The sequence below is a fragment of the Equus przewalskii genome, chromosome 1 (assembly GCF_037783145.1).
Source record: "Equus przewalskii isolate Varuska chromosome 1, EquPr2, whole genome shotgun sequence".
Taxonomy (NCBI): Eukaryota; Metazoa; Chordata; class Mammalia; order Perissodactyla; family Equidae; genus Equus; species Equus przewalskii.
In genome coordinates this window covers 139,964,126-139,976,321 of record NC_091831.1, presented here as the reverse complement: position 1 = coordinate 139,976,321, position 12,196 = coordinate 139,964,126, and the positions used below count along the sequence as shown (strand labels likewise).

Genomic DNA, 12,196 nt, shown 5'->3' with positions numbered 1-12,196 from the left:
AAAAAAACGACTACTTATTGTAATCACTCACGGGCACTGAATAGCAATCAACAGGAGGCAAAAATTGGACAGTCTATACTTGCAATAAAGGAACAGCACTGAGTGAGTTTCCCATTTTCTAAGGCTTTTTGCCTGAAGAACGGCCACCGCTCCACATCTATTGAACAGCTAAAACTCCAATAGAAATCCAAGTACTACTGGCTTGAAGAACCAGAACACCAGGTTCAAAGCATCAACAGCAGCTGGAAAGTGATGTGAAAAGTCCTGCAAAGGAGACAGTCACAGAAAGGGAGCCCTAAATGCTGCAAATTAACTCTGCTCAAATCTCTGGCTGACCCATGAAGTATGTATATATGGGGCAGACTCAAAGCAGCCCAGTTAAGAATAAAATAACTTGGGGCCGGCCCATTGGCACAGTAGTTAAGTGCGCACGTTCTGCTTTGGCGGCCCAGGGTTCGCCAGTTTGGATCCCAGGTGCGGACATAGCACTGCTTGGCAAGCCATGCTGTGGTAGGCACCCCACATATAAAGTAGAGGAAGATGGGCACAGATGTTAGCTCAGGGCCAGTCTTCCTCAGAAAAAGGAGGAGGACTGGCAGCAGTTAGCTCAGGGCTAATCTTCCTTAAAAAAAAGAAAAGAATAAAATAACTGAAGAGATTATTTTTGCTGCCCACTAAAGGAGACAGAGTCTGATATTTGAGTACAGTCAAGTTAATCAACTCCTATCTTAGTCTGCTCAGACTGCCATAACAAATATCCTAAGACTGAGTGGCTTTAAACAACCAAAATTCATTTTCTCACAGTTCTAAAGACTGGAATCCAAGATCAAGGTGTCAGCAGAGTTGGTGTGTGGTGAGTGTCTCCTTGGGTTGCAGACAGCTGTCTTTTCTTGATGTCCTCACAGATGGTAGAGAGACAGCCAAGCTCCCTGGTGTCTCTTCTTATAAGGGCCCTATGCTCATCACCTCATCTAACCCTAATTACCTCCCAAAGGGCCCATGTCCAAATACTATCACATTGGGAGTTACGGCTTCAACACTGAATTTGGGGGGACGAGACACACACACAAATACCCAGTCTATAACAACTACTTAAAAAAAATCAAGTCTTCAGAGGACTATAATAGAACCCAGCATCTCTACAAGGTAACATTCACAATGTCTCTGATACAATCCAAAATTACTAAATATAAGAAGAAACAGGAAAATGTGACCCATACTGAAAAGAAAAGGTAATCAAATTAAAGAGGGGTTTGCCTACTAAGAAAACGCATATGCCTAAAAAAAAATTAAATGATACTACAGACCTAAAAACTTCAAGTTATGCGATAAATTTGTACATAAGTCAACACGCCTGCTAAAAACGCACAGACAATGACAGAAGAAATTAAGGCTAACCCAAAGCAAAATGTTGAAATAGGCTGGCACTCTCTGACTTCCTCTATCAGAGTCCAATTCATTTCACTTTCTGGCACTGTTATAGGCCCTTACTGTAGAGTTCTGCTCTTACCCTTAACTGGCTGCCAGCTACTTAAGTAATTAACTAATAATTAGATACTACTGATAATTCAGATGTGAACCCTCTAAGAGGGTTTTCGGTTTTTTGAAGAAGAAGATGAAGAAGATTAGTCCTGAGCTAACATGCACCGCCACCAATCGTCCTGTTTTTTTCTGAGGAAGACTGGCCCTGAGCTAACACCCGTGGCCAACTTCCTCTACTTTGTATGTGGGACGCCTGCCACAGCATGGCTTGCCAAGCAGTGCGTAGGTCCGCACCCAGGATCTGAAGTGGCGAACCCCAGGCCACCAAAGCAGAACCTGCAAACTTAAGCTCTGTGCCACCAGGCTGGCCCCATAAGAGGGTTCTAAAACACTGTTGAAAAGCGTCTGTGGAATGACAAACAGTTGGTAAAGCTTTATATGTTAAAAAATTAAACTGAATCAAACTCAGACCATGACTATATTTGTAAAGAGAGTCCTACTACACCCAACCTTACTTTCTGTTGGTTTTGCTTCCCTGTTGACCTCACAGATATTGCTATCCTGATTGTTTAACAGCCCAGTATTTTCCCAGATTTGTGGGACACAAAATGTTTGACAAAGAGAAGTGTGAACATGGACTCCAAGATATTAAATAAATGAACACTAGGCACACGGAGTCTTAAAAATGGCCAACCGAGGGCCCGGCCCCATGGCTGAGTGGTGAAGTTCCCGCACTCCACCGAGGCGGCCCAGGGTTTCACCAGTTCAAATCCTGGGCATGGACATGGCACCGCTCATTAAGCCATGCTGAGGTGGCGTCCCACATGCCACAACTAGAAGGACCCACAACTAAGAATATACAACTATGTACTGGGGGGCTTTGGGGAGAAAAAGGAAAGAAATTAAATCTTCAAAAAAAAAAATGGCCAACCTCAACTTAGCTCAAACAGTAGTAATTTTTTCCTCAGGCATTCTAGATAAAGTCTTAAAAGAATAATTCATTTTAACATAAAGAATTATTAGTAAAATGAAAAGAGATCAAAACTCCTCTTCTTAGGATAAAAGAGGTAATAAGTATGTTGGCCAAAAAAAAAATCGAACATTTAAAATTTCTTATGCAAAGTCAAGAAACTTTACCTAAACACCTATGATTGCTAAAAAAGCAAAATAAATATACTGACACAGGAGAAGACAGACAGAACAATGGAATAAATAGCTTAGAAACAGAAACTTCCATTTAGGAAACTTGGCATGTGATGAAGACAAATACCAATCAGGAGAAGATATTAACTATTATACTATATATATATATATATATATATATATATATATGTATGTATATATACACACACACATATATGAACTATCACACTAAATCGAAAAATGAATACTAGATGGATTAAAGTCAAAATACGAAAAGTAAAACTTTAAAACTTCTGCAAAAAAAAGAATAAATATTATGACCTCAGGATAAGAAAAAGTACATGGTATAAAGAAAATACTGATAAATTATTACAGTAAAATTAAAAACCAATGTAGGGGGCCAGCCCTGCGGTCTAGTGGCTAAGTTTGGCACGTTCCACTTCCGTGGCCCGGGTTCAGTTCCTAGGGGCAGATCTACACCACTTGTCAGCGGCCATGCTATGGCTGTGACCCACAAACAAAACAGAGGAAGACTGGCACAGATGTTAGCTCAGGGACAATCTTCCTCAGGCAAAAAGAGGAAGATTGGTGACAGATGTTAGCTCAGGGTCGATCTCCCTCAGGGGGAAAAAAAAACAATGTATATCAATGCCTAAAACTAAATAAATAGCCTACCATTAACAAAGTGAAAAATTAAAAAGCTAAAGACTGAAGAAGATATTTGCAACCCATAAAACCAAATAAGATTAGTATCCAGGATACATAAACAACTTCTACAAGTAAATAAATAAGAAAGGATAACCCAACAGAAAATTGAGCAAAGGTTATAAACAGGCAATTCACCAGAGAGGAGGCAACCACAGCCAAAAACCTGTAACCTGAAATGACATTCAACCTTATTAGTAGCCAGGGACATGCAAATTAAAACAATGAGGAACTATCTAACATTCATGAGTCTGGCAAAATAAAAGAACCTAATCAACAAAGTGTTGGCAAAGATGTTGGGAAAAAATGGGAATTCTCATATACTTTTATAGAGAGTGTAAACCACACAATTACTTTGGTCAACACTTTGGCAAGATCTATAAAGTTTAAGATGCAGCTACCCTACAACCCAGCAACTCTACTTCTAGATATACGTACCCTAGAAAAATCCTCACACTTGTACTTTAGATGATACATTCAAGAAGCCTCCACTATTTTTTGTAAAAAAAAAAAAAAAAAAAAAAAGGACAAAAAACCTGGAAACAACCTAAATGCCTTCTAACAGTAAAATGGACAACATATAGCATATTTGTATAATACAATAATATAGAGCAGTCAAAAGGTACAAACTAGACCTTACATGTATTAACATGAATAAACCTCCAAAACCTAATGCTGACTAAAAGGAAAACAACAAAATCCATAAAAAGATGTACATGATTTCATATACATAAAATTTAGGAATATCAAAAAATCATTATATATTATATATAATCTTTGTGACAACACTAAAAAGGCATGCAAAGGAACAATAAAGACTAAATTTAGGATGATGATATGTCTGCAGAAGTAGAAAGTAGAATAGGATTTTGATGGGGTACACGGGAGGCTTCAATTTTATCTGTAATATTTTATTGCTTAAGCTGGGTGGTAGGTACATGGATATTATGATACCTATATTATGATTTATACACTTTTATATATCTGAATTCCATAACAAAGACAGAATTACCAAAGAAGTCAAATTATATACATTTATTTTAAAATATTATGTACTTGCATCAACAGTATAATTTAAATTCTTCACTTTTATTCCTGGCTCCTTGTTACCTAATAAAATATTTTTCCCAAAACAACAGAATATGTTGAATTAAATGGATCCATCACATATAGCCAATTCAATGACCGATGGTATGTTTTCAGATAATGTCACAAAAATTAATCTGAAAGAGAGAAATCTAAAGAAAACATTAGGACATTCTCTATTACAAAACTCAAGCCTTTATATTGTGAGTAATCCATATCAACCCATTCTCTATCCTTGAGTAGTGTGATGATACTTTGTTGATAGATTCATGATAGGTTTCTATGGTTTTTATTAAAGAGTTCTACCCATCACAGAAATCTATTTAGTTTAATTAAAGGCTTTTCCAATCTACTAAAGATCCCCTCAGACCAGGAAGTCTGCACTTTGCCAAAATACAATGTATACAATTGAGTTGTGAACAACCTATCCTAAGGTTATTACATGGAAATTTAGTCATAAAGGAAATTCTACTAGGTTTTATAGCTTTTGAAGAAAATATAGTATAATAAATGTTTTTTAAAAGGTAATATTTTTTTATAATGTACAACTGAAATTTCACAAGGTTGTAAACTATCATGATCTTTAAAAAAGTAACACTTTTTAAAATGACAGTAACCTTTTTAATTAACATAACATCTGTCATCTGAGATCTCACAAATATACATGCCCCTGAATATCAAGATCCTTCTCCAAGTTTCTATAATTTGGCAAGTCAACACTTACTCTAACACTTATTAGCCTTATGACCTTTGGTGAGTGATTCTGCTTCTCTGTCCTTTATATAAATAATGGAGAAAAAGTGTCTACTTCAGAGAGTTTTCTTGAGAGTTAATATATGTGATACATGTAAAACATTTAGAACAACAGCCACAGCTAAAGGATAATACATGTTAGCTAATATCATGAAAATCTGTCTAAAGTCTATCATGTACACACTTTTCTTAGTCTAGAGTACCTTCTGGCTATTGGGTATGCTAAATTATACTCTTAAAGACAAGGAAGACCGTTGGTTCACATACTAAAGGGTAATTTACAGCCTATCTTTCTAGTCTAGTTAATGTTCCTCCAACCTCCTCCTTATAGGAACAGTTTGGTTCTCAGATAACTTTCCTTCCACCATTCTCAACATACTACCAAATTGTCAGAGGAAAGTAGGTAACTAAGCTTACTAAATTTCACTTCGCACGTATTTTTCAATCGGTGAACTCTAGGCTCAAGATTGATATATTCCCGATAATGGCTTGGCTCAAAAGACTTTTTTCTTTCCATGAGGAGCTGGGTTTCCAATGTTGAGGTTTCCAGAAGTCTGGCAGCTGGACAGTCAAGGTGTTAAGTTATTGACACGTTTTCATGATGCAAGGATGGACAAATAGTGTTTACAGTCTTTAATCTTCATATTGTTCCTGAGGTCAAATAGAGGAAAGATCATCATCTGCCTTTTACAGAAAGAGTAACAGTGATGCTCATAAAAGAGTGTGACTTGGCAAAAATGCTCAGGTGAAGAGATAAGCCAGGTGATAGACAAGGTGAAGCCTATCAACTTCAAAGAACTGCTTACCGCCATATACCAAAATTTCTTCAACGTGGTTCTAAAACCTCTAAATGGTCAGGAAACTAAACACACATTCCCCAAAAACATCCAGAGTAATTTTCTAAATCCAAGATGAACTGAACCAAAGGGTCAACAAAATATCTAAAAGTACTAACTTAACTCAAATTAGAACCAGTCATTTCTCATAAACTAGAAGAGGTCCAACCAATTCTCCAAGTCAAACATTTCATTCATATTCAAACTAATCGAATAATGTAAAGCCCCTTCTAAAAGTGACATATGGAAGTTCTTTTATATCAACTCACATAAATGACTCAGTTCAAATCCCCACAGGTAGCCAAATGATGCTCATATTCTAAAGTAATCTTAACCACTCTGAATTTTGCTTTCAGGTACCATACTTAAAACAGACATTTAAGGAACAGTCACTCAAAAAAAAGACGACTGTAAAATTTAATCACAGGCTGAGAGCTTCCTTCAAAGAGAAAGGGGAAAGAGAAACTCAGAATGAAGTAACACATCAATGGTAATAATCATCAATGGCTACTACTGATACTATTATATGAATGTCTGACAGGGAACTTCACAACTGAAAGATCAGGCAGCTGACACCACCAAGCGACTGGTCAATCTTGTTTTGTTTGTTTGTTTTTTTGAGGAAGATTAGCCCTGAGCTAATATTCGTGCCCATATTCCTCTGCTTTATATGTGGGACCCCTACCACAGCATGGCTTTTGCCAAGAAGTGCCATGTCCGCACCTGGGATCCGAACAGGTGAGCCCCGGGCCCGAGAAGGGGAACGTGCAAACTTAACTGCTGCGCCACCAGGCCAGCCCCGCAATTGGTCAATCTTAACATCAAAAAAAGAAAAACAACCAGACAGCAGAAGCCTCTTAATGTGCTGCGATTCAAAGTACATAGAACTACCTGTGAAGTATTCTTGCCAAAATATCAAACTAGAATCTGATCGAGTCTTTAGATTAACCACTAATTTACAGGAAATACAGAGGAGAAAGGAACACGTTACATGACAGTATATGGATGCATTCAACAAAATCCAAACTGTGGGAAATTCTACAGGGCAAATGATCCAAACCTTTTCAATAAATAAATGGTAAATGACAAGACAAAAAAAGAAGGAGGTACTGGAGACTGAAAGACTTACTTATCAACCAAGTGCTGTGTGAAATTCTTTGGATTCTGACTGAACAAACCAACTGAAAAAAATGAGACAACCAGGGAAATACATTGAATAGTTAATGATTTTAAAGGATTATTAATTTTCTAGGTGTGCTAATAGTCCTGTGGATATGCTAAGAGCCCTTATTTCTTTAGAGATACACACAATTAAGTATTTGTAGATGAGATATGTCTGGGATCTGCTTTTAAATTATCCAGTTGAGGGGGAATGGGAGGGATAATAGAAGAAATAAAATTCACATGTTTCAAACTGCTGAAACTGGTTACAGGTATATGATGATTCACTTTATTATTATATCTCTGTATGTTTGAAATCTCCCATTTTAGAATGTTAGAGAGTATCAGAGCACTAGATCAAAACTATAACGGGTAAAACTCAAAGTTAAATTTTGCAAGCGCTTGCTTCAATAGACCTTCATTTAAAAATCAAAACCAAAAATGCACATTTTAAGTATGGCCTTTAATATTAAATTTGCACATTTTAAGTAATGAGTTCAACTATTAAATGTTTTCATTTTATGTCTTGTTCTTATTATTGACATTTGCCAACACACACATGCACACTCACACACACTACTCCACAAAAGTAACCAAGTTCTGAATATTTCAACTGTTAAACATCTTAATCTGTTCCTTCTTTTTTTACTACTACTTTATTTCAAGCCCCTAACATTTTGGTCAGAGTCTTGCTATAGCCTCCTCCTTATGGGTCTCTCTCTTTTCACTTTAAACACACACCAATTCACCCTCCATAGTGTTTCCTTAAGTGATTCACCAACATCTCCAGAACAAACTCCAAACTCCTTTGTATCCATTGCCCTCAGAAATCTGGTCCTTGCCTATTTTTCTAACACTCACACCAGTACCCCATATCATCCCATATTCCACTCACTCCAATCTACGTACAGTACCTGCACAGTAGTTCCCAGAATAAACTAAGGATGCTCTTCTCTTCTAAAGCTCAGTTGCCCTTAGACTTAAATCGCCAATGAAACACTCCTTCTATTTCCAAGTTAATTCCGATAGCTATTGACTTCAAGACTCACCTCTACTATAAGCTCCTTTGCAAGCCTACCCAGGCCTTCCTTTCTCTCTCCCTGATTACCTTATACTTTCACAGTAATCTATGCAATAGTTTCACACTATCCCTTTTTCTGCATATTCACACTGCCCTTGAAGACTATTAAGTATCACAGTGCCCGCGCAACATAGTAGACACTAAATGTTTGTTTTATGAAGTAATATATGCATCTTCCATTGACAAAAGACAGGTAGATCTTTTATAAATTACATTTATAAATATAAGCTGTTTTAAAGTGGGAAACTTGTCTAACACACCTTTGTTCCTCCAATGCCTATAATAGTGCTTGAAATATATTAAACATTAAATGAGTGATTGTCAAACAAAACAAATTTTTCCAGTAGTCATGGTAGATAATTTTGTACAAAATTTGACTCCACTCCAGTTTCTGAACTTGTATTTCTTGGTATTTTGTTTTGTATTGTTTTTTGGTGAATTGGCTGATTAGTTTTAAATGTTTTTAAAATGTAGAAAAATTTTGTATGCTTACTTTCAGTGTCAAAGAAGAAAGTGATTACCAGAAGCAAATGCCTTAAATAAGAGTTTACAGTAAGAATTAAAGTGTAGATACAACATACTTAGGTGAACTTTTAGCCTAAAAGTTGAGGAGGCTCAACAAATTATCATTATTGGAGAACCCCAGTTTTAGGTTATCCTAAGCTTTCACTATAATTTAATTGGAAATTGAAAAGAAAATAACACAATTCAGTAGCAGTCAGGATGCAAGTAATGTAAAAAATAAAATAAAATCAGAGCATTAATTTCAAATTTTAAAGTGAGAATTTCTCCCTGTAGAATCAACAGGATTGTTAACAGCATGTACAAACAATACTGAGTTCCTATTATGGGCCAAGTACAGTGCGCGATTCATGTATAAAAACATACTGTTTAGGGGAGCGCATCTGCTATAAAAAAGACTGGACATAAACGGAAAGGCAGGAGAAACAGAGAACATGTCCTAATTTCTGAAGGCTGGGTTTCAAAGTATGTAGATAGGAGGACATCAAGGTAAGAGGTTAGATTTAAGAAGAGCACCTGAGGTAAGACTAACACTTAGAGACTTTCATTAGCAAGTCACCAGATCCAAAGTTGCCTGGTTGCTGTAATAAAACCTTAGGAAGTAATGGTTCTGAAGATGATGAATCATCTTCATTTCCATCTTCTAACGTATCTAAATTTTTTCAAAACACCAAAATGATTGGTTCAAATTAATTCTATTTACCATCTAAAGAGGAAAAGCAGACACATCACTGAAGTCACTATTAATGGTTTGCTTTTCTTAAACAAAACGCACTTTGACTCAACTCTTCCCCCTAAAACAGATTTCCTGACAATCCATTTAAGTAATAAATTTAAAAATTTAGCGTCCGAAGAGAAACTTAAGAAATCCTTCTTTTAAAAATCAGGAAAGAGGTAAAATGACGTTTTTATTGACTTTACATTACGAAAGAAGGTGGAAAATAGTGGAAGGTGCACTATTTATCCAAAGTATAACTGTATTCGTGGTTTCAGTTCTGTACGGCACTTGATTTAGCTTCTAGAGAAAAATAAACCTGCCAGACTCCAGCAGAGGGAGAATTGTTTGCAGGAAGCCGATCAAGTTAAGTACTGACCAGAAATACCTACCCAGCTCTTCACGTCCCTGATCTAACTAACTTTCATTTGTAAGATATCTTTAAATTTGATCCCAGGACCTAACAAAAAAGCTCTCTCAAAAGCTGCAATGCACCGCATCCCCCTCTCTCCACTCTGCGCCTTCGGTTTCAAACACCGACAACTCTTCTCTAAGGCAACGGATGAGGGAGTTCGCCAGAAATCCAGACGACACATCGCCTCGGGACCTACAGCAGCGCCCTCATAAAACCCTTAATGCTTGCTAAAGAAAATTCCAAACCAGATCTACCGTCCACAGCGTCCAGTCCCTCCCCTCTGGCTCCAAAAGTAAAATGTACCTGTGGAGTGTCTGCTGCGCAGCACACAAGTCACGGCTCCAACCCAGTGTCCTCTACTCCCTTTTTGTTCCCTCCCTGCCCGCCCTCCCTTTGCATGCAGAACTTGAGCAGAGCATTTGGCTCCCTCGTCTGCCAGCAACTGGCGCCAGGAGGAACACGTTCCCGGGGGATGCGGTGCTGGGAGCGCTGCATCTAGCGCGCTGCGGCCGCCGGCTCGGCCAGGTACTCCCCAGCCCGCGCCTCTGCCGCCTCGAGGGGCCCTCGCTGGAGCCACGGCTCCGCTCCGGGGATTCCCGCGACGAGCTGTCGCGTCAGATCTGCTAGCGGCTCCCTGCCCCTCACCCCCGAACGCAACACACGCCCGTCCCGCCAGGGCAAGTCCGGAAGCCTCCAGGCAGCGCGGAGGTCCCTCGCCCCGGGAAGCACGGCGGCGCGCACACACGCTGGCCCGCCAGGTCCTCCCCTTCCCGGCCCGCACCCGCAGGGCCATACCCCGCCCGGCCTGCGTGGGTCCAGTACCATTCTCCTCACGGGGCGGTCTCCGGAAGGGCAGCAACTCCACCTCCTCCTCCTCCGCGGCCTGTAGCCATCTATCGGGAAGCGTCTCCGGAGGCGGCAGCAGAGGCCGCCGGACGAGGACAGCCCAGGGAAACCTTCTCAGCACTAACTCAGCTCCGGCGCTAGCAGCAGAAGCCGAGTCTTTCATAATTGTGCGACCAACTCCTCCGGGTGACTGGCCACAGGGACGCGCCCGCGCCCGCGCCCGCCTCCGCCGGCGACGGGGCTGTAGGCGGACCACGTGAGGGGCGCGTCGTGTGCGTCGCCGCCCGCCGGCCGGGTCACGTGAAGGGCGCGCGCTCCCTCCCTCCCAGGCCGCGGCCCTGCGCACGCGCGCACGCACCGTGCACGAGCACCCCCGCCCCCCAATCCGTTCCTCTCCCGGTTTCCCGAGGCAGCGCGGGTGTCCTCCACAGGTCTCCGTGGAGTACCTAGGCGAGACTTGCACGAAGTCTGGCTCAGCCCAGGGGATGGAACTTGACGAAGCAATAGTTGAGGGTTACGGGTCCAGGTCTCTGGGATGCAGCGTGGAGTGGCAGCGTGGTCTCATCTACCCTAACGGGGCCTGGCCTCTGCCTGCTCTCTCGAGCGGCGTTTCCCAGCCCCTTCTCGGTGCCTCAAAGCGGATGGAGGCTTTCAGCACTCTCTCCTCGTCCAAAGTGCGAAATCATCTTCTTACCCCAAATCATGTTCTTCCTCTAACTTCCCTTGTATCTGCCTGCAAAATTTCTTCCTCTGGCTTTATCTGTGGGCACCATCCTTTCCTCCGGAGGGATCGCCGGCAGACACGCATGCACCACATAGCTTAACCAAAGACTATGGGTTGTTCTAATACCTGTCTTTCCTTTGCCTTTGCTATCATACCAGCCCAGATTTGACAATTTATTAGCGATAGGTTACTAAATGATGCTTTTCACACAGCACCTTACTGTTCCCGAAAAACTTCAAGAGGAAAGAGTTTGACCCTCTGTGATCTGACTTTGATCTCTTTTTTTAAACAGCTTTATCGAGGAATAATTGACATGCAATAAGCTACACATATTTAAATGTATAACTTGATAAGTGTTGACATATGTATACACCCATGAAATCCCCGCAATCAGGACAGTGAGTATATTCATCAACCCCAAGTTTCCTTCTTGCCTTTTGTAAACCCCCATCCTGTCCCTCCCCATCCCCACCCCTCAGCAACTACTAATCTGCTTTCTGTCACTATAGATTTGTTTGCATATTCCAGAGTTTTATATAATGGAATCATAAAATGTGCTATTTTTTTTTTGGTCTGGCTTCTTTCACCAAGTGTAACTGTATGTTATGTTACACAGTTCACTGAAGTAGGATCTTCTCTCCAACAAAACTGAATCACCCGTTGTTTTCCCTAACAAGCTTTGGCCATGCTTGTGAACAATCTTCAGGTGTTGTGTATTCTTTCCCCC

At 40.3% G+C, this 12,196-nt stretch overlaps 1 protein-coding gene across 5 annotated transcripts in view; it reads right to left on the bottom strand.

Moving 5' to 3' along the window:
* TRPM7 (transient receptor potential cation channel subfamily M member 7) overlaps positions 1–11,019 on the bottom strand; it is a 109,182-nt gene extending 98,163 nt beyond the window's left edge. For all 5 annotated transcript variants that reach the window (XR_011528454.1, XR_011528459.1, XR_011528460.1 and 2 more), the window contains exon 1: positions 10,722–11,019. Coding sequence is in view for 2 of the 5 variants with exons in the window: in XM_070580319.1 (XP_070436420.1) it covers positions 10,722–10,724 (3 nt within the window). In the remaining 3 variants the exon portion in view is untranslated. The remainder of the gene's footprint in view (positions 1–10,721) is intronic.
* Between the last annotated feature and the right edge of the window lie 1,177 nt (positions 11,020–12,196).